General features: G+C 40.5%; 1 protein-coding gene across 1 annotated transcript in view; it reads left to right on the top strand.

The window, feature by feature from the left end:
- The first annotated feature begins 2785 nt into the window (after positions 1–2785).
- Positions 2786–23409, top strand: part of LOC137636668 (U3 small nucleolar RNA-associated protein 14 homolog A) — a 49131-nt gene continuing 28507 nt past the window's right edge. The window contains exons 1-4 of the mRNA XM_068369055.1: positions 2786–2941; positions 9102–9257; positions 9882–10044; positions 22931–23149. Of these exons, the coding sequence (XP_068225156.1) occupies positions 2913–2941; positions 9102–9257; positions 9882–10044; positions 22931–23149 (567 nt within the window). The 5' untranslated portion in view covers positions 2786–2912. The remainder of the gene's footprint in view (positions 2942–9101; positions 9258–9881; positions 10045–22930; positions 23150–23409) is intronic.

Here is a 23409-nt window from a genome sequence, read left to right as displayed (position 1 = left end):
ATCCAGCCTAATATGATCTTGTATTACAGAGAGGAAACTTATTGAATGGAGTCACAAAAGAACAGAAATCTACAATCTGCAATCTTCAACATTTATATTGTTCTGATCTTATCTCAACTTTCTGTCTTCAGCAAATCTATTTCGGTTTCTTGTTCCTTAATGATCTTATTACACTTTTCAAGACTAGACAACTATTTTTTCCTGTCTTTCTTTCTTTTATCCCCTATTTTTTTCCATCTAGGAGTATATTTTTTCTATATAGCTTGGTCATTTACCTTCATTAATGTCTATATTTTGTCCTTTTACATATCTATCTACTGGTTTGTAACAAGTTTCACAGAACTAGAGTAAGCCTTTCATCTTGCTCGTCAACTCTGTGGTTGATAATTCCATAAACCGCATACGGCTGCTTCTTCCCCAACGAAGTTCATACTTGTTTCTTCATTTCCTCTTACCTGAGTTGAAGTGATAAACTCAGTTATCTAACGTAGTTTTTCTTTCTTTTACTTTTAAGGGTTTATTTCTCGCCCTCCACCAAACACTAAAGGTCTGTTCAGGCGGGCCTTGGTGTGTGAAAAAATAATTCCTTTCCAGTTAATATTTTGCTCTGTATCGTCAGTTATTTCGCTAGCATTTGTATTCAGGCTTAATAGTTTTCAGGTCACTATTATAACACTTTCTAAAAAGATAAGTCTTCAGGTTTTTCTTGAAAGCTGCCACATTATTGCTATTCTTGACATCGAGTAGAAGGTCGTTAAAGAGTCTCGGTGCCGCATAACTGAACGTTCTTCCTCCTATTGCATGATTCACACTAATTTCGAATAGTCTATGTGGGTCATCTGCATGTCTAACTCTTACAGCGGCGCTGGTAGCTTCAGGGTAGGGGACCAAGCAATCACGAAGGTATTTAGGCTTATCACTTGTAAGTGCTTTGTGAGTCAACAAGCAAATCTTGAATTCAATTCTAGCCTTAACAGGTAACCAATGTATATAGTTTTATATATTAAGACTGGGAGAGAGCAACGAACAGGTCTTCACTTGAGTACATTTATTTTCCAACTGACTTATACAGCTCAACATGTAAGTAGAATATACCAATTAGCACATTACCACAACTACCAGTTATATATGATTAGGCTTAGTGGTAAACATACACAATACGTAGATAGGCCTACACCTGTTTTGTCAGTCTTATTTTGGCCTAGATACCTCCAATTATAAAGACTGTCCATTGACACACGTCGTCACTTTCTAAAACAATCTCTGTTATAAGTGACACTAGTTAGAAACACAAGCTTCCCATTTCAGATTGTGTTTATCACTTAAAATCTCACTATGGCTACTCCCTCTCCCTTCATTCTCTTCTTGTGTTCGTCTTTACTTGTCCACAAGTTTGATTGCTTAATCTGATTAATGACGATGTCAAAGTTTCTAAAAATATATATCTATTCTTGTCAGACTGGTTCATAATTGCTCACTCCGCAAAGCTTCAAAGTTTATTCGTATTATTGTTGTTTTCAATACCTGAAAGAGTCATGGAATATAGAAAATTAGGAAAACTATAATTAAAGACTTTAATTTTGTAGAAGAATAAAGACTAAATATATATTTAATTGCAAATACCAATTATACCTGAGACGGTGGGGAATGGTATTCCAGGTTCCTCGTTGCTCTCTCCACAACACTGAAATTCCTCGTTGCTCTCTCCACAACACTGTGATTGTGGGCACACTACTAGAAGAAGCTTATTAGGTGCAAAGAGCTGTAATCTGCAGAAAATTCATTATTATTAATTACCTCCTACACAGACAGCTTCATGGCTTCCATACTTTTATTCTAACTTATAGAACCTTTCTAATATACAGGACAACTTCTTAAATTGGGGTTTCTAAATTCACTATTTCAATATTCTTATTTCATTATTATTAATTACCTCCTACACAGACAGCTTCACGGCTTACATGCTTTTATTCTAACTTCTAGAACCTTTCTAATATACAGGACAACCTCTTAAGATGGGGTTTCTAAATTAACTATTTCAATATTCTTATTTCTAAATTTCCTTAACTCATTACAGTTGAAACTATACTCAGTAGTGTTCTCTGCCTTCCTACACAACATATAAAAAAAGTCTATCATTATCATTCCCGTTTCTTTAATTTTCTTTTAATTCTAGCATATTTAACCTTGTTTTCATAACTATTACTAGCTCGTTAGTGTTTAATTCTCCTATGTAATCTCTTCTACCATTAGTATTCACAAAACTCAGTTTTGTTATCTCGGCTTTCTGTTCTTCTACTTTTCTTTTAATTTCATTTTCCACTTTACTTTTTACTTCTTTTTTTAGTTATGTCATCTCAGCTTTCTTCTACTTTTATTTTGATTTCATTTTCCACTTTACATTTTACTTCATTTTTAGTTCTATCATCTCAGCTTTCTTCTACTTTTCTTTTGATTTCATTTGCTACTTTACTTATTACTTCTTTATGAGTTCTTGCTCGTTTACTTTTCTTCCAATTTCCTTTTAATTTCATTTTCCACTTTACATTTTATTTATTTTTTCAGTTCTTGCTCGTTTACTTTTCTTCCAATTTCCTTTTAATTTCATTTTCCACTTTACTTTTTATTTATTTTTTTAGTTCTTGCTCGTTTACTTTTCTTCCAATTTCCTTTTAATTTCCTTTTCCACTTTACTTTTTATTTATTTTTTCAGTTCTCGCTCATATCATCATATGGACTCACAGTCGGAGGAGAGCCGTTACAAAAGTCACTCGTGTTGATCAGCTGTTACTACTACGGTCACCCAAACATGTGCGTCGCAGCGTCGCATCAGAGCCAGTTTCGAGAAAATGTTTTTAACGTTTTAAGAAATATCCATTACACAAATATACAAATATACATAAATATACAAGATGACGAAGGTTAAGGTTTCAACTTTGCGGTTAGTATAGTGAAATTTGTGATTATTTGATGATAAATAAGCCATTTAACGAATTGAGTACTCCCACCCTAAGGTTACGTTATTTGACCGTGTTGCCGTTCAGTGATGCTTTTATGACTATATGTGGTTTTAATTTTCTGTATTATAATATTTTAATGGCTTTAATTTGTAGGAATATGTATTTTACAAGTTCTATAGACTTAAGTTAGGTTAAGGTAACGATTTGGTCGGTGCGGGTCGGTGCACCCCATAGGTAAATAGGTAAGGTAAGGAACCTTAAGCTAGGAAGTGTTCTTGGGGGTTTATGTATGATAGCGGCCACCTGTATTATTATGGCTAACTTAGAATACGGCCGTGTAAGGGCGGTTCAGGGGGCTGTTTAACCCCCCACCCCCCCCCCCCCCTGTTAAGCAAGTACATAATGACACTACTCGTAGGTTAGGTTTGCGGGGGAAAGTTTAGGTAAGTTAATGTCCTTTTTTAATCCACATGGGAGAAACTAGCCGCTGATATATAAAGGCTCCGTGTTCTTGTTTTTACTTCCATTTTATAATGTGGTTTATCAGTCATAACTTCGAGATTATCAAAATGTCTATAATTTGAAAGAAAAACACTTTTCCCCAAGTATTCTTATAAGAACCGTTCAAAATACCTTAATATCTTTGTTTTATATCATACCACAGTAAATCTATACCGGTTTTTAGGGGTGAATGTAGTGTGTTGGGACATGGTAAGATGAGATTATGGGAGTCTAAGGATACGGCTCCTAGGTTAGGTTAAGTAAGGTTAGGTTAGGTAGGAAACATTTGGTTAGGTGATGTTCTTGTGTCTGTAAAATGTGGTTTTTCACTCTGTCCCAACAAACTACAAAGGCGTTTGGTAGATTATCTCTTGCCAAGTCGGCTGTCTAATTTTAAGTCTGCTTTGGGATAGTGAGGCGACTGCTCACAATCATTGATGACTTTGTAAGGGAAGTTAGTTATACTGTGAGGGAATAAATACTAGATAACCTAGGTTAGGTTAGGTAGAATGATGGGAGATTTTGATGGTTACTTATGGTGGTATCGGTAAGTGTTTACGTTTAATAGTGGCAAGTAGTTATCGACTTTGCTTTTCATTTTACCTTGATAAAGAATTATCGTACCTCATTATGGTAATTATTTATCCGAGCACCAGCACTGGTAATTGTGAACCTTAATGTTGAACTACTATGTTTCATCACGGTAATTGTTTACTTATGCACCACTAGTAAATGTAAACCTTTATATGGAATTATACTCCAAGTACGGTAATTGTTTACCCGTGCACCACCAATAGTAAATGATGAACCTTCCATTTTTGCCTAACTTAATCTTTATCCTTATTCATTGCGGTCCTCATATGCCACCCTGACACAAACTGACATAGGCCAATGTGCTCTTATTCATTGTGCCTTGAGATATATTTGAACAGTGCACAGGTAAAGTTATAGCCTTATTACTTGTTATAATAATTCATTAACTATGTTTTTATGCCCAGTAAAACTTGAGAACTAATCCCGTTTTGATTTTTACTGTTTTCAGGTTTTGGTAATTTTGAAATTTCAGGTAGAATAGAGAGATGCAATGGACTTTACTAATATTTATATTTTCCATCCTTAGAAGACAAATACAAAATCGGAAATAATTCAAGGAGCCTTTGTAGATCAGCGGCCAGGTCCTCCTGCGTGCATAGAAAACAGGAATTTTTTCTCGTTTTCTAGCCATTCATAAGACGAGGCCGCTGTACTACAAAAACTGTCTGTTATTCAGCAAAATCTCAACTTAAATGCCCCTACCTAACCTACAAGTCGTGTCCCTACCTAATGGCGGCTAACGCCCCTCTGGGAACCCCCTTACATTGCCGTGTTCTTATTCATACCTAACGGGAGGAGGGGGAGACTAACACCCCATCTGTGACCCTCCTTACTCTGCTCTATTTTTAGTCAGCTGTCATCATGCATACATTTGGCTGCGATCATACTAAGACCCCCAATTTAAAAAAGAAAAATTGATAGATATTCAACAGGCTACTAAACCCCAAGGCAACCTCTTTCCTAGACAAGTAAGACACTGTGTTCATATATATGATAAATCATAGTCTTTTTTTCACTGTCAACAGGCTACATCCTACAGTAAATAATTTTTTGTTATGAAATACATAGACATTATCTTGTACTTCAGAGCACATTTTTACCGACATGGCTTCGTTAAAAACCAGAGACATGACGTATTCAATATTCGGACGATGCTTGCCTGGGTCACCTACAGTAAGTTTTTGTTCCCTCACAAATACAAACCTATGTCTTTTACGTGTGGATAGATTATCAGAAGCGAGTGTGTACGGCAATTAAACTTTTGTAACAAGGTGTAAACAGGTGGCCGTTAGTTAACGGCCGTGAGCGGGGAAGCCCCCATCCCTGTGCTTGCTCACTGAGCACTCATCCTGATTTCAGCTGTCAGTGAGAACAGACATTCTACCACTGGCTGAAGTTCATGGCTTTTAATTTCTTTCTTGCATTTTTGTGATTGTTAGCTTGTTTACGATAAGCAAACTACTGGAATTGATAACTCGAAAGGGGAATGATCTTCAGCGCCCTTGAGACAGTCTTTAGAGACGTGCATAGTGTTAGCATGTCACAGATTGTCCTCCCCCTACTTATGATCAATCGCCCCCCCTCTTATACCTCCTTGGTAGAGCACTGGAGCATCTCCACTAACACTCTTATCTTAAAATTTTGGAAATAGGAGATGGGATGTCATCTTAGAGCAGTCACATACCATTGCACTCTTATACATTGACACGCAACCTCCCTCACTGGTTGACTTGCAAGCTTGCCCTCTTATTGCGCTCTCCCAGTTACTCCTAGGTATATATTGGACAGAAATAAGGACACTTGCAATCGCACTTTCAGCGCATCTTCAGCACAGTCCAAGGAATTTTGTGGAATACAGGGGAAGCAATGTCGCTCCAGGCTTCTGAAGTCGACGCTTTTATATAGAAGACGCCTGGAAGTCGGAGGGTTGTCATAGACCTCTCAACCCTGAACGACTGGCCTGCATCCCTCGTTCAGGAGGAAGACTCCAAGCTCAGTCAAGCGAGATATCAGGCCATCAGGTTTCACGATGAAGATCGACTTGAGGGTGCATACTTCCAGATCCCAATCAAGTCTGCGGCCTGGAAGTATCGCCCTATGCCATGAGCAAGCGGAGCGTACCAAGGCAAAGTTCTTTACTTTGATCGCTCAACAGCTCAGCAAGTTTCAGCAATTTTTACTCTAGTTCCATCATAGGCACACGTCAACGTCACTTGTCTTCAGCATTACCAGGACAATTGCTGGGTACCGACAGACTCGGAGAACAACGTTTCCCAACGAGACAGTCTGTTCTTTTTTTGTCAGGAGCTGGTGAGCGTTGTGAGCCCAAAGAGGTCACCTCTAATGCCCAAAAAATATTTATTTGCCCAGATATGGACATTGACATAGTTGTAGGAAGTTGTCCCATCTTGGACAGACTGGCAGCATACACTTTTGAGAGGTGAATATCCCTTTCAATCAACAGCTCTATCTGCTATTACAGTATACCCTGTAGCCTTGGCATAAGATGCTGGATCATCTGTCAACCTCGGGACGTTTCGTTCCGAATGGTCGTCTCCACCTGCACAAGACAGCCTCCCTCCTCTGTCATTAGTTCTGATAGGGGAGGATTTCAGACTACAGTACCTGGTATGGTGGGTGGGTGAGACAATGTCGATGCCATATCAACATGTCGGAACATTGAGCAACTCTCCTCGCGTTCCAGCGCTTTGGCACTCGGTTGTGCCGATGGACGACAACCCCACTTGAGGGACATAGGCCCTGTTATCAAAAAAGCTGTACAATATCTCTACAGTTAGCCCCAAATATTCCTGGGTGGGCAGTGCTGAACTCTATCTCTCTGACAGCCTGCTCTATTACAGGTAAAGAAGAGCATTGTGACGGCCTAGCTGAGGAGGGAGATGCAGATCATTGGATCAAAATGATCTCCACATCCTTAGGATCCTGACTTTGTGGAATTCCACAGCAATCGACCTGTTCACAAGAGCTCTAATTTGGAAGCAACATATATATAGTGTACTGCTGATTGGGACCAGACCCTGACTGAGGCTTTCCTCCGTCAGGAATCTTACCCTCCAAAATTTATTTTCTTTTCCTTATAATCCTCAAAACAGATTATAAAACTTCCCGTTTGCACTCTTAGCGTCGCTCATGCTGAATGCAGGAGATAGGTCTTTCCCTCCTTCTACCCGGAGGTTGAAGCTGAGTCCCAGAATCCGCCAGTTCCCAGTTCCAGGTCTTCTTCGCTTCAGGTCATGAGCCTTGGAACAATAACTGACAATTCTGATCAGCTGCTCTTGTGTCCATTGGAGGCCCACTAAAGTGCTACTTTAAACAGACACTGATAAATCAATCGCACTTGCAATGTCACCATCACAGGGAGAGTAAAGAAGGTGACTAAATACAATCTCCCTTTGGCTAAGGAAATTTATTGACTGTACTCAAGGCCCTTTCTGCAACAGGCGAAGGAGGAGATGATGATGATAACTTATTCATCACCCTCACCTTCTGCCCAAAGGAAAACACGGGTTAAAATTCATTTTGTCAGAGGAGTCAACACGACCATGGCATTCTTTGAGAACGACAGACCACATTTACTGCCCATTATCTACGGTAATTAACCAATAGGGTCCTAGACACCTTTGCGCTGGGACCTGTAGTAGCTACACGGTTGGTGGTATAGCTGCCCAGGCTCCTCTCACAGGACCATGAGCATCGGATGGAGGTTACATGGTAGACTTGGATGAAAGGGAAGATTAACTGGCCCTTTTCTTTCCTTTCATCCTCTCCTCTCTTTGGGCACAGCATTGGAAACCCTGTCAGATGGAATCGATTCTTTTGCAGGTAAACCCCACTTAGCCTGCGGCTGTTCTATTATATAGAAGTGTCATTTCACACACTCTTTACGAGTGAAGATGTAACCAGCAAACCCATTGATATATATCTGCCTCAAGGTTAACGCACACAGATATTTTGCTCCGCACCCTGTATTGTAACTGTGCACGAGGTGTGAAGAACCTTAACTCTGTACTACTCATAAGGTCCTGGGTGTTGGTAACCCAGGATAAGTAGCCATCCAGTTGGAATAGGGACTTCCACTCAAGGATTAATCTCCTATGTAAAGGACGAAGGTTTGAGACGATTTGTATTTATCCTAACTAAACGAACCTGAGTCCTTTACTCGTACTGTCCCGCCATCACCTACCCACTAGAAAGTCCCGGCTGCAATCGGAGTGAGTTCTCAGTGAGCAAGCAGAACCTGGTCACAGTTGGGTAACTACCGGTCACCTGTTTACATTTTGTTATAAAAGTTTAATAGTCATATACTCCAGCTTCGTTGATAATCCATCCTATGTAAAGAACTCGAGTTTCTATAGGTAAGAAAACTACAAATTATTTTCAAATTTGTCATATATTAATTGATATACACTATGTACATTATGAATATGAATACTTTATATGTATATTTTAGATAAAAACAAAACCTTCGGGTAATCCTCGAGTGAGTTAAAAATTTATCGCTGTGGTCTCATTAAATTGTTTTATTATTATTGAATCATTACTGTAATGTATTTTACCTATAGTCAAGTTATTTCTAATCTAGATTTTGTCAAAATGTTTCTAAGGGACAGTACATATATGAGCTTGTAAGTGGGTAGCACCAACAGTACAAAGTTGCTGCGAATGCTTTCATGTTGAACATGCTGACATAAATCCCTTTTTATAGTTTATGAAAGTTCTATTTTAATGTTGTTACTGTTCTTGAAGGTATTTTAATTGTTCATTATTTCTCTTGCAGTTTATCTATTTCCTTATTTCCTTTCCTCATGGGGCTAATTTTACCTGTTGGAGCCTTTTTAGGGCTTATAGCATCCTGCTTTTCCAAGTAGTGTTGTAGCTTAGCTAATAATGATAATGATAATACTTACCTCTTTTCCTTCTCATTGCTCATGTTAGATTTAACCCCATGGTTTCCTTCCACTCGTCCCTATGTTTAATGGCCCCCGTAACCACGACAGCTTATAATTTTACCATTTTCTTTGGCAGGAAAAAGGAGGAAGAGGATGCCAGTCTCTTCATCAGCGGCCCGGCGGATTTGGCCGAGGAGGACCTGGCCGGGAGCGACGACGAGCAGGAGAACGACGACGAGAGGGCGCACAACAACCTCATTCAGGACATCGGGAAGTTGAGCAAGAAGAAGAGGTGATTGACAGTTCCTGTTGCATTGTCGAAAGGATGTGTTGCTATCGTCGCTGTTACTTAACCCTTTTACCCCCAAGCTATTTGGAACTTTCCAACCCTTAACCCCCAAGTGTTTTTTTTATTTTCAAGCACATTTTGCAGTATATTTTTTTTTTAATTGCTCTAACAGCCTTAATTTTTGTCATAGAGAGGTCAGGTTGGTCTCGTTCTCTTGGAAAATGCCTGAATTTTCTCAAAAAATTATCAAAAATATGAAAAAAAAAAATTTTTATAGCATTTTTTTGCAAGGACGTACTGGTACGTCCATGGGGGTAAAGGGATGAGTTTTGTGAAACGTACCAGTACATCCATTGGGGGTAAAAGGGTTAATGAAACATCATTATGTAATTTAAAGCAGTTAGTAAGACGACATTTTCAATTTGAAACGGTACTATTTGTTGACTTTTGCAACTGAAACTGAAAATGTTTAGAAATTTAACTTACAAACAGCTTCTTATACCTTATGAATTTTGTAAGTTGAGGACATTTATATATGTTGATGTTAGATATTAAAACTTTATTTCGATGTCAAAATATACAAGTCTCATTTACGTTTGTTCCGTTTTCTATGTATCTCATATCCAGAATGGGGGCAGCACCTCGAAGCGTCCGCTTCTCGACCAGGGAAGGCGCCGCCGAAGTGAAGACGGGGGACATTCTAAAACGTATCGGTTTGCCGGAGTTGGAAAAAGCCGTGCGGAAGGTTCATACGTTGGCTACGCCTCTAGAGAAAGTTACTGTTAAGAGGGTGAGTCACTTTATCTTCACTTTGAAGGAAACTTTCTTACGAAGTATGTCTTTGTCATCGGTTCAACGTTTGCGATAAATCGTCCATAATTACAGAAAGATTTCTCTGAGTGTGTATGGATTTGGCTTGTGAACAATATACCGTTGCTGTCATATTTTTTAATTTTTTTTTATTTTTCATTTAATTTTTTTGATTTACACAAGTCATGCTTAAGTCTTACTGTACTCCAATTTAATACTAGATTGGGATAGGCATCGTTCCCTTCTGTGGGACCGAAGCTTCGTGAGTAAGGTGTATTATTTACTGCTTATATGTGCTACTGACCAATTGCTTTCCAGGATTTTCCGTAAGAGAAGGTCTCCTCTGGAGGTCTGGCGAGAAGTGTCGGTCTTCATGTGGTTTGATGTAATTGAAGGCATCGATCCTTTCTGCGGGACTGAAGTTTCATGAGTAAGGTGTATTATTTACTGCTTATATGTGCTACTGACCAATTGCTTTCCAGGATTTTCCGTAAGAGAAGGTCTCCTCTGGAGGTCTGGCGAGAAGTGTCGGTCTTCTTGTGGTTTGATGTAATTGCGTACTGTATTAGGTCTGTCCTGTTTGGTTTGCTTTCCCCCCCATACACCTGAACAGTCGCCCGTACGTTGTATCAACACCAGTCCCTCTCGGGCCTTGTACCCTTTCGGTCAAGACCAGTTCTGCTGCTATTTGGAAGTGTGAAGACAACTGTGTTAACCATGCTAAGTCTATGTCTATGTTTTTGGATCCTGGCCCTGCTCAGCTCCTGTGTTGAGATGATGCTGTGGTTGAAAGCTTATCTTAACCTGGTTAAATTTATTGGGGAATATGGACCAAAGCACACTCATTTCTTTCTACAACACTATACTTCACACAAGTGTAGGTTTGCACACTTTTGCTCCTACGCAAGCATAGATATGCACACCTTTGTTCCTCTACTCTGAGAACTTACTCAAGATTAAGTTTATTGCTACTATATGCAGCAATACTACACCATCTAAGTTTCATATATAATGAAAGTATTGTCAAAACTCAAATAAAAATATGACTTAATATTTACCTAAGTACAGTACTATGTTATACAATTCTCAATCGCAATGAACTTGATACTAGATTTGGCACAGATGCTGTGACACATACCACCGAACCATTAACATCCTGCATCTTAACCCTTTTACCCCCAGGCTCTTTGGAAATTTCCAACCCTTAACCCCCAAGGGGTTATTTTTTTCCCAGCACATTTTGCAGTATATTTTTTTTAAATTGCTCTAACAGCCTTAATTTTTGTCATAGAGAGGTCAGGTTGGTCTCATTCTCTTGGAAAATGCCTGAATTTTTTCAAAAAATTATCAAAAATATGAAAAAAAAAATTTTTATAGCATTTTTTTGCAAGGACGTACCGGTACGTCCATGGGGGTAAAGGGATGGGTTTTGTGAAACGTACCAGTACGTTCTTTTGGGGATAAAAGGGTTAACACTACAATATTTGACAATTCTATGTCTGTATTACACTGGCAAAAATATTACTCCCAATACATAACAATGGACTGATCAGAGTCTACATTCTTCTTTATATATCCGCTGGTAACTCACAACAGCCTTTTTTTTGAAAATCATATTTTATTTGACAACTATTTAAGAGGTCAAGCATTCATTGATGTCTGGACATACAGTAGTTCCATATAGAACATGTTTATATCTACACACTGTTCTATCTCCAGTGTAGATGGGCTTACAAGAATCCATGAACCTTCCTACTCAAAAGTACATAAACAAATTGGTCCAAATATCTTGAAAGGTGATTTGGAAAACTCATCATTAGTTAGATGTCTTTCGCCATTGCCAATGTAGCCACGCTTACCAGAACACGAGTAATTCCTTTCTGTTTAAGGTTTTGCAGCTTTCATACTGGCGTCGTCTGCAAGGGAAGACAAGAATTGCTGGAAACTGACAAATCATAACTAAAGTAATTCTCCCTCCAAATACTACAACAATTATATCTGAAGAACTAGAAGTTTCTCTGTCTTCAAAACCTCAGTAGACAGAATTTGAATGGTACTTCCATGATTACTTAATCTCTTTGATATTGTAGCCACCATAAATATGGTACGCAGACGGCCCTTCAATATTTAGTGTTATTCCAGAGGCTGTCCTGGTTTTATTTGTACAGGTAGTAATTCAGATGAATTATCTGATTTCAGGCTCAGAGAAATCACAAGGAACAGCTACTTCTTCAAGCTCTTTTCTTTACCTTTTGGTATTTCAGTAGAGGTACTATTGCCCTCCTACAGGAAAGTTTATTAACCCTAGGACTGATGATCAGACATCCCTTTAAACAGTTTCCTGTTGAAAATATTTTATTCTCTTCTGATGGAACTGTTACCCGTGAACTTTTTCTTGATCTCTCCATGGTTGGACTTATTGTTGGACAAATTATTATTATTGTTACTAGCTGAGCTACAACCCTAGTTGGAAAAGCAGGATGCTATAAGCCTAAGGGCTCCTTCAGCGAAAAATAGCCCAGTGAGAACATTTAACAAATAAACTACAAGAGAAGTAATGAATAATTAAAATGAAATATTTTAAGAATGGTAACAGCATTAAAATAGATCTTTGATACATAAACTATAATAATATTTATTATTATTATTATTACTAGCAAAGCTACAACCTTAGTTGGAAAAGCAAGATGCAAACCCAAGGGCCCCAATAGGGAAATTAGCCCAGTGAGGAAAGGAAATAAGGAAATAAATAAATGATGAGAACAAATTAACAATAAATCAATCTAAAAACAGTAACAACGTCAAAACAGACATGTCATATATAAACTATAAAAAGACTTATGTCAGGCTATTCAACATTAAAACATTCACTGCAAGTTTGAACTTTTGAAGTTCTACTGATTCAACTACCTGATTAGGAAGATCAGTCCACAACTTGGTCACAGCTGGAATAAAACTTCCAGACTTCACGTTTTCTCTGGTATCCAAGGAGGAAAGGGTTTTAGGTTTGAGAGCTTTTGGTGTCTTCCTTTCTCACCAATTGGGTAACCTGTGAGCTCTCTACAAAAGAGTCTTTCTCCCTTGGTGGAGTTGTAAACTATAATGATTACAAAAAGTCCTCAACTTACAAGGTTAATAGATCCTCATGCCTACAATATTTTGCTGCAAAAGTCGACAAATAATCCCATTTCATATTACAATGGTCGTCTTGCTAACTGCATTAGATTATCATAATATTGTTTTTCTGGGCTCCGACCCGTGTCGCTCAGTGAAATGTTCCTTTAGCACACCATTTCTAAGGAATATAACTGCTATATACTACCAGAGAAAAAATTGCATAGGGATGCCAGGTTGAACCCAGCTCGCTCACCTATAAAAGGTGTCGATATATAATACTGGGGCGTGATAAATCACAACCAGAGGCCTCGCACCGTTTAGATATCTCCTGTCAAAATCCCCGAAGAGCGAGGTGCCGTTCCACCTCCCACTACTACAGTACCAACCATCCCACGCCAGTGACGTCACTCATTATATAGCACGCAGTGTGATAACAATATATTTCATTATGAACTTTTGATACAATATCAGAAATTTACGATTTCAGTTGGATCTATGTTTGTAAGTCAAGGACCTTAATGTAGTCGTCTTTCTAGTGCTTATGCATTTAGGAAACTGAAATCAGCTGATGGTGGCCAAGAAAACATATTCTATGAAAATATCCTTTACACGCATCTAGTGAGGCATCTGTGTAATAGATTATAATCCATGTTTTCTTCTGTAATAGATTTAATCCTCTATCATAACCCAAATTCTTGAGCTATACGTGTATTGGACACTTAGCTGCCTGTAGTCTTCAACACTCTTACCTGGTACTTTTCTAAATAATTTGTCAACTACAACGAGTCTTAAACGAAATATAATCCTGTGCATAGTACTTCAGGTTTGTATATTTAGGGAAAGTATAATTTCTTGTAGAATACAGTACTGTATTGCTGTTGTCAACATTACCAGATAGCTTTGAAAAATTGATATGATGAAAAATTTCACTACTAAAAATTATTTCTTGAAGGTAACCATTTTCTATTTTTTGTGTGTTAGATTATTATCTAGAAATTTGATCACTACTAAAAATGATTTCTTGAAGGTAACCATTTTCTATTTTGTGTGTTAGATTATTATCTAAAAATTTGATCAGTTACAAATTTCTTTGCGTTTATCGATAAATATTCACAAAATTTATACAGAACATTATCATAGTTGAGCCTTTTATCTTGCAAGTACAGTACTGTATGTAGCTCTAGATTTCTGATAGCATCCAAGTCCTATACCTGTACTGGTACTCTTGCTTACCCTCTTGGGCACACTTCTTTTATTTCTCTTCCTCTTGTTTTTCTTTTAAGTTTCTATCGTTTATGTATGAAAGATCTATTTTAAGGTTACTGTTCTTGAAAAATTTATTTTAACTGTTCATTACTTCTTCTGTAGTTCATTTATTTCCTTTTTTCCTCTCCTTACTGGGCTAGCTTTCCCTTTTGGAGCCCTTAGGTTTATAGCATCTTGCTTTTTCAACTAGTGTTGTAGTTTAGCTAGTAATGATAATATGTGAAAAATAATCTGATGTCTATTGGTAATTATTTATACGCAGTTTGAATTTTTATATGAATGGAGTATTTAGGGGTATGATCTATATATTCTGAATAAAGAATTGCCACCTTTCTCTGCTTTCTATAAAAATTATAAAGAATAAATCTTGCACCCTAGTGGCACATCAATACATTTCCAAGAGACAGATGTATGAAAATATTTCCAATGATTTACAAAGTTTAGAACGTGTTATTATTATTATTATTATTATTATTATTATTATTATTCTTATTATTATTCTTATTATTATTCTTATTATTAGCCAAGCTACAACCCTAGTTGGAAAAGCAAGATGCTAAAAGCCCAAGGGCTCCAATAGGGAAAAATAGCCCAGTGAGAAAAGAAAATAAGGAAATAAATAAATGGTGAGAACAAATTAACAATAAATCACTCTAAAAACAGTAACAGCGTCAAAACAGATATGTCCTATATAAACTATTAACAACGTCAAAAACAGATATGTCCTATATAAACTACAAAAAGACTCATGTCAGCCTGGTCAACATAAAGACATTTGGTGCAACTTTGAACTTTTGAAGTTCTACTGATTCAACTACCCGATTAGGAAGATCATTCCACAACTTAGTAACAGCTGGAATAAAACTTCTAGAATACTGCGTAGTATTGAGCCTCGTGATGGAGAAGGCCTGGCTATGAGAATTAACTGCCTGCCTAGTATTAGTTTGTAAGCCGTTTAATGAAGTTATCTTATCCATATCATCTAGAAAGTAATTCGTACAAAATAGTTATGAATTGGCTATTTAATTTTCTAAAGTATAAAGTGAAATATATATATTATAAATAACCCTAATTACAACAGTTAACCCTTTTACTCCCAAAGGACGTACTGGTACGTTTCACAAAACCCATCCCTTTACCCCCATGGACGTACCGGTACGTCCTTGCAAAAAAATGCTATAAAAAAATGTTTTTCCATATTTTTTATACTTATTTGAGAAAATTCAGGCATTTTCCAAGAGAATGAGACCAACCTGACCTCACTGTGACAAAAAATAAGGCTGTTAGAGCAATTTAGAAAAAAATATACTGCAAAATGTGCTTGAAAAAAAATAACCCCTGTGGGTTAAGGGTTGGAAATTTCCAAATAGCCAGGGGGTAAAAGGGTTAAGAGAAGGCAGAATAAATTGATAGGACACATTTTAAGAGGAGAAAAGTTACTGAAGGACATTATAGAAGGTAAATTTGAAGGAGAAAGGCCCAGTGGAAGGAAAAGGAACTCAATGTTAGATGACCTGAAGGGAGGGAGGAGGTACCAAGAGCTAAAAGAGGTGGCCATGAATCGAGAATTATGGAGGCCGACTAATCCACGAAGGGACCTGCGTTAGGACAGATTACTATAGCAGTACAGTAGTAACATACTGAGAAACCTTCTTTTTTCAATATTAAACTTACCCGATAATCATGTAGCTGTCAACTCTGTTGCCCGACAGAATTCTATGGAGGGATACGCCAGCTATCACAATACTAGAAGGGGGTGTTCTTACCAGCGCCACCTGTGGCCAGGTACTCAAGTACTTCTTGTTGACACCTCCTCAATTATTCCTCTGTCGTGCTTCTGACAAGACGTTCTGGGATACGCTTATGTTCTTGGAGTATTTTCACGACTTTGGTGAAGTATTTCTCTTTGATTTCGGCTGTCGCTTTACTGGAAACTTCTATTTTAGCTTAGTTAGCTTTTGGAATTAATTTGATTAATTTTGGTGACGAAGAGAGTATGAACTCTCGTTCACCTTTTAATGGCCGACCCTTCCCTTAGACGGAAGTGTTGGTGTCTAAGAGAGTATAGACTCTCTTTCTTAATTTTGCTTAACGGAAGTTATAGATTTATTTTATATCTCTCCGCCTCTTATAGGCCTCTTCGATTAACTTCCTTTTATTATAAACTTATTAAAATTAATTTTTATATTTGTTTATATTCGACCTTCCTAATAGTAGGCGGTCTTTTCTTGGTACCGAAGTTAATTATCGTGAGCCCGTCATTTCGGTTTTACGTGTTAACATATTATGCTATTTTAAGGTCTTTGAAAGAATTTCTTTGATAGTCTCGTACTTTTTCAAAGTTGAACTAACGTTTTGTTTGTCTCGGCAGTTGTTGACGTTCAGAACGTTCAACTTGCACTCTATCGTTACGATAGAGAAAGAATGTTCACGGTTTCACATTGCAGTAAGAGTAACCGTGTCTTGCGTTTTGTTCATTCTTTCTTAACTTAATGGTTTTGATCCTAATAAAGGAACTTTTCTTTTTGGGAAATATTTCAGTTTTTTCCTTTAACAATAATATGTTTTAACGATATATATGATTGGGCTCTTCTCTCAGGTTCTAAATCAAGAGAGAGAGAGAGAGAGAGAGAGAGATAGAGACGGAGGGAGAAAGAGGATAAACGTTTCCCTCAAGCCTGCCAGGCGTACGAGTAACGTCGTTATCGTTTTGCTCTTATCCCTAGTCTCTTTAGGGGAAGAAACTAAACGTTTCTAGAGTGATCTAGTGTTTAGTCTCTTTCCAGCCACTGAATTTTCTTTCATTAGATTTTTCTGTTACATTGTAATTCTGTTTTCGCAATTACTAACTTTTGAGAAGGATAGAATTGCGTGTTTCAGGTAAACCACTTAAAGTTTCGAGTTCAGTGAAATAAGTGCAAACAGAAATCAAAGTGATAAGTGATTAGCGCAAAGTATGTCAGTGTTATGCGTGAGGGTACTTTTGTGCGCGCCAGTCGTCCTCCCAGTCCGGGACCTCTTGCAAGCTCCCAAGCCCAGGGGAGAAGCAATGTCGAAGGGCATAAGGGTTCGGCAGGCCTTGATCGGCGCACAGAAGTATCCTCGGTGGTTGTGGGCGTGTCTTACCGAGACCGTCACTCCCACCCGCAGACGATTGAGCCCTTATTTTGCTCGTCTGCAGAAGAGATTTAGAGGAGAAAATAAAGGCAGAGTTACGCTGGTCTCAGGTCTCAAGACCTCTTAAACGTAAAGTCCAGACCTATGCCAGACGTACGAAGTAAAGTTCAACAACCCGGATGCAGTCATTGGGTTAGCTCTGACTCTCCTCAGTCATCAGTTTGTCGGGCTGAGAGTGCGCCTACACTCCCCCCCCCTATGCTCGCTCCGCCTGATCGCAGTACCACCTGCCAGGCGTACGATGTTGTGGACTCTACTACAGTCCATGCAAGCACAGCTTTCGGACCTGATGCGTGAGTGTCGTGCTGAGAGTGTTGCACCTCCTCCTCCTCCTGCACCGGTGGTGCACCAACCGCCTGCACCCGTTCAGCCTGTGCTGCACCCGCCTGCACCGGTGGTGCACCAACCGGCTGCACCCGTTCAGCCTGTGCTGCACCCGCCTGCACTCGCTGCACCCAGTCGCAACACCATCTGCCAGGCGTACGATGTTGTGGACTCTACTACAGTCCATGCAAGCACAGCTTTCGGACCTGTTGCGTGAGTGTCGGGCTGAGAGTGTTGCACCTCCACCTGCACCCTTTCAGCCTGTGCTCAACCCGCCTGCACTCGCTGCACCCAGGCGCAGCACCATCTGCCAGGCGTACGATGTTGTGGACTCTACTACAGTCCATGCAAGCACAGCTTTCGGACCTGTTGTGTGAGTGTCGGGCTGAGAGTGTTGCACCTCCCCTGCACCCGTTCAGCCTGTGCTCTACCCGCCTGCACTCGCTGCACCCAGTCGCAGCACCATCTGCCAGGCGTACGATGTTGAACCTCTTTCTGTGTTCGCTGTTCCCAGTGTTGTTCAGCCTCAGCCTTCTTTAAGGCAACCTTCGGTTTGGGATCAGGAGGATTACCCCACTCTTCCTCCTCCTCCCCTGGCTGCTCCACCGGTGGTGCAACTCTCGGTGGAGGTACAACCTCTTCCACCTGTGAGTCAGTCTCCTCAGCTGCTGCACCGAGCTCAACCCGTGCACCCTGATCCTGCGCCTCAGACACCTCTGCTTGCGGGAACTTTACCTTGTTCTGCGCAACCTCGGTCTCTTCACGCTCCACTCATACCACAGGAACAGGAACTTTCTGCACCTTCCACTGTTGTTGTTCCAGCTCGTTCTGACTCTGCTGTTCAGCATACCTTACCTCCATTTTCAAACCATGGCAAAAATATGGATCATGAGTTATGAATGTAAGGTAAACATTATGTTGATTTTTAAACCCCATGCAAGCATGCATAAAGCACTCTAGCACTGGTCATGGAATTTCTGAGAAATGTTAAACGCCATGCACACGCTCTGCTTTCCTTACAGCAGGCTCTGCTTACAGCAGGCTCTGCTTACTACATGCTCAGCATTCAGCATGCTCTGCATTCAGCATGCTCTGCATACAACATGCTCTGCATACAGCATGCTCTGCATTCAGCATGCTCTGCATACAACATGCTCTACTTACAGCATGCTCTGCATACAGCATACTCTGCATTCATCATGCTCTGCATACCTTACCGCATGCTTCTCAACATATCTTGGGTTGTTGCCAACTCACTAGACTGTCAAGCAGTTTCATAACGTTGCCTTCTAGTCTGCTGCTTTTGCACCAGTGAACCCTCACTCAGAGAACTTAGCTTTTCTAGGATAAGGTCCCTGTAGATGAGAAAGTTCTTTTCTCCCTCCTTCTGATATTCCCTTGAGGACTCTGTCATTTGGAGGGAGCCTTTAGCTGCATAACCTCTTATGGACTTTTATTTAAGCATAACATGCTTACAGGGAAGGTAATGGTTCCACTTCAGCCGCTAATCCCGTCTGTTACCACACCTGCTCCCATAGACCTTGAGCTGTGTTGCATGACATGCAGTCCAAGCTTAGTCCTTGTTAGAGGATTTTTGTTTACGGAGTCAATGTGTCACGGGGAAGACGTTCAACAACCAACAGAAGGGACTTGTTGTGACGCAGTGCGGCAACCTCAGCAACCCGTTAAGGAGTTGTCTGTACGACCCAGATAGTCTAGACAGATTCGGGTTGTCACTGTACTTCCTCGCTTGCCCATGATTGTCAGTTTACAGACTGTGCAGCAGTATCATGATCTTGTGTCCGGCTCCGTCAGACGACTGGCTTTTAAGAGCTCCCACAAGTCGTCGCTGTCTGGAGATTTTCAAATGGACTATGGATCTGACCAAGGAACTGGGCCTCCTGGTCAATTTTGAGGAGTCTCAGCTCGTTCCATCCCAGACCATTGTTTCCTTGGGTATGGATCTTCAGAGTCGAGCTTTTCGGACTTGTCCGTCGGCCCCAAGGATCTTCCAAGCCCTAGAATGCATCCAGAGCATGCTGAGAAGGAACCGATGCTTAGTCAGGCAGGGGATGAGTCTAACAGGGACACTTTCATCGCTGGCCCTGTTCATCGAGTTAGGGAGACTCCACCTCCGCCCCCTTCAGTATCATCTAGCTGCTCACTGGAGAAAGGACATGACGCTAGAGACGGGCTCAGTTCCTGTTTCCGAAGAGATGAGGTCTACTCTAACGTGGTGGAAGAACAGCATTCTTCTCAAGGAAGGTCTACCTTTGGCTGTTCAGACCCCCGACCACCGTCTCTTCTCGGACGCATCGGACACGGGCTGGGGTGCGACACTGGACGGACAGGAATGCTCGGGAACATGGAATCAGGAGCAAAGGACACTTCACATCTATTGCAAGGAGTTGTTGGCAGTTCATCTGGCCTTGATAAACTTCAAGTCCCTCCAGCTTAACAAGGTGGTGGAGGTGAACTCCGACTACACCACAGCCTTGGCTTACATCTCCAAGCAGAGAGGGACTCATTCGAGGAAGTTGTTCAAGATCGCAAGGGACCTCCTCATTTGGTCAAAGATCGAAAGCTCACGCTGGTAACGAGGCTCATTCAGGGCGATATGAATGTCATGGCAGATCGCCTCAGCCGTAAGGGTCAGGTCTTCCCCACAGAGTGGACCCTTCACAAGAATGTTTGCAGCAGACTTTGGGCCCTGTGGGGTCTGCCAACCATAGTTCTATTCGCTACCTCGATGACCAAGAAGCTCCTCTTGTATTGTTCTCCGATTCCAGACCCAGCAGCAGTTCGCGTGGATGCCTTTCTGCTGGATTGGTCCCATCTCAACCTGTATGCATTCCCGCCGTTCAAGATTGTCAACAGGGTACTTCAGAAGTTCGCCTCTCACAAAGGGACACGGTTGACGTTGGTTGCTCCCCTCTGACCCGCGAGAGAAGGGTTCACCGAGGTACTGCAATGGCTGGTCGGCGTTCCCAGGACTCTTCCTCCTAGAGTGGACCTTCTGCGTCAACCTCACGTAAAGAAGATACACCCAAACATCCACGCTCTTCGTCTGACTGCCTTCAGACTATCGAAAGTCTCTCAAGAACTAGAGGCTTTTCGAAGGAGGCAGCCAGAACGATTGCCAGAGCAAGGACGACATCCACTCTCAGAGTCTATCAGTCTTAATGGGAAGTCTTCCGAAGCTGGTGCAAGGCCAATGCAGTTTTCCTCAACCAGTACCACTGTAACCCAGATTGCTGACTTCCTGTTACATCTAAGGAACGTAAAATCCCTATCAGCTCCTACGATCAAGGGTTACAGAAGTATGTTGGCAGCGGTTTTCCGCCACAGAGGCTTGGATCTTTCCTCCAACAAAGATCTACAGGACCTCCTTAGGTCTTTTGAGACCTCAAAGGAACGTCGGTTGTCCACTCCAGGCTGGAATCTAGACGTGGTCCTAAGGTTCCTAATGTCATCAGGATTTGAACCGTTCCAATCAGCCTCTTTTAAGGACCTCACATTAGAAACTCTTTTCCTCGTGTGCTTAGCAACAGGTAAAAGAGTAAGTGAGATCCACGCCTTCAGCAGGAACATAGGTTTCACATCTGAAACGGCTACATGTTCCTTGCGGCTCGGTTTTTTTGGCTAAAACGAGCTTCCTTCCCGTCCTTGCCCTAAGTCGTTCGAGATCCCAAGCCTGTCCAACATGGTGGGGAACGAACTAGAGAGAGTACTTTGCCCTGTTAGAGCTCTTAAGTACTATTTAAGAAGGTCAAAACCATTACGAGGACAATCAGAAGCCTTATGGTGTGCTATCAAGAAGCCTTCTCTACCAATGTCTAAGAACTCAGTTTCTTACTACATCAGGCTTCTGATTAGAGAAGCAAATTCTCATCTGAAGGAAGAAGACCTTGCTTTGCTGAAGGTAAGGACACATGAAGTGAGAGCTGTGGCTACTTCAGTGGCCTTCAAACAGAACCGTTCTCTGCAGAGTGTTATGGATGCAACCTATTGGAGAAGCAAGTCAGTGTTCGCATCATTCTATCTCAAAGATGTCCAGTCTCTTTACGAGTACTGCTACACCCTGGGTCCATTCGTAGCAACGAATGCAGTAGTAGGCGAGGGCTCAGCCACTACATTCCCATAATTCCATAACTTTTTAACCTTTCTCTTGAATACTTTTTATGGGTTGTTCGGTCGGCTAAGAAGCCTTCCACATCCTTGTTGATTTGGCGGGTGGTCAATTCTTTCTTGAGAAGCGCCGAGGTTAAAGGTTGTGATGAGGTCCTTTAGTATGGGTTGCAGCCCTGTATACTTTAGCACCTTTGGGTTGATTCAGCCTCCAAGAGGAACGCTGCGCTCAGTAAGGAAGACGAACTTAAAAAAGAGACAGAGTAACGGTTCAATTCGACTTCCTTACCAGGTACTTATTATTTCATTGTTATTTGAGATAACTGTTATATGAAATATGGGATACTTAGCTATCCTTTAATCTTGTACACTGGTTTTCACCCACCCCCCTGGGTGTGAATCAGCTACATGATTATCGGGTAAGTTTAATATTGAAAAATGTTATTTTCATTAGTAAAATAAATTTTTGAATATACTTACCCGATAATCATGATTTAATTGACCCTCCCTTCCTCCCCATAGAGAACCAGTGGGACCGAGGAATAATTGAGGAGGTGTCAACAAGAAGTACTTGAGTACCTGGCCACAGGTGGCGCTGGTAAGAACACCCCCTTCTAGTATTGTGATAGCTGGCGTATCCCTCCATAGAATTCTGTCGGGCAACAGAGTTGACAGCTACATGATTATCGGGTAAGTATATTCAAAAATTTATTTTACTAATGAAAATAACATACTTATTAACTTTATCCTTTCATTTACAGGCAAAGAGTAACTTTGTCCTTTCATTTACAGGCAATGCGTAACTTTGTCCTTTCATTTACAGGCAAAGCGTAACTTTGTCCTTCCATTTACAGGCAAAGCGAGCTGCTGGCTTCGACAAGGTTGCGTGCGATTCGGAGAAGTGGGCCGGTTTGGTACACAAACGTCGAAAAGAAGACCAGCTGACCTTTCCGTTGCAGCAGCCGGAAGTTAAACTGCACACTGCACTCAAAGAAGACGACAAAATGCGTACGCCTTTGGAAAAAGAGGTCTATGCCTTACTCCAGGGGGCCAAACTCGTAGAAGATAAGAAGGTATGTGGCCATCGGTCTCGGGGGTAAGAATAACAATGGCTGGTATAGAAATGATCACATGAAAATGTACTGAATATCGTATCACTTTCCAGTATTTTTGTATTTTCGTTTTGATGAGACAAAGTTTTAAAGGTAATTGTGTTATAGTTGTCTACCGTCATTAAGTGAAAACAGTATTAGTAAGATGTTTATGTTTGTGTCTACAATAGCTAAACAGAAAGTAAGTCCCTTTGAGAAGTCGGTTCAGCAGGGTTGAAAAA

The sequence above is a fragment of the Palaemon carinicauda genome, unplaced genomic scaffold (genome assembly GCF_036898095.1).
Source record: "Palaemon carinicauda isolate YSFRI2023 unplaced genomic scaffold, ASM3689809v2 scaffold35, whole genome shotgun sequence".
In the NCBI taxonomy this organism is placed as follows: domain Eukaryota; kingdom Metazoa; phylum Arthropoda; class Malacostraca; order Decapoda; family Palaemonidae; genus Palaemon; species Palaemon carinicauda.
This window is presented reverse-complemented; position numbering and strand designations above follow the sequence as displayed.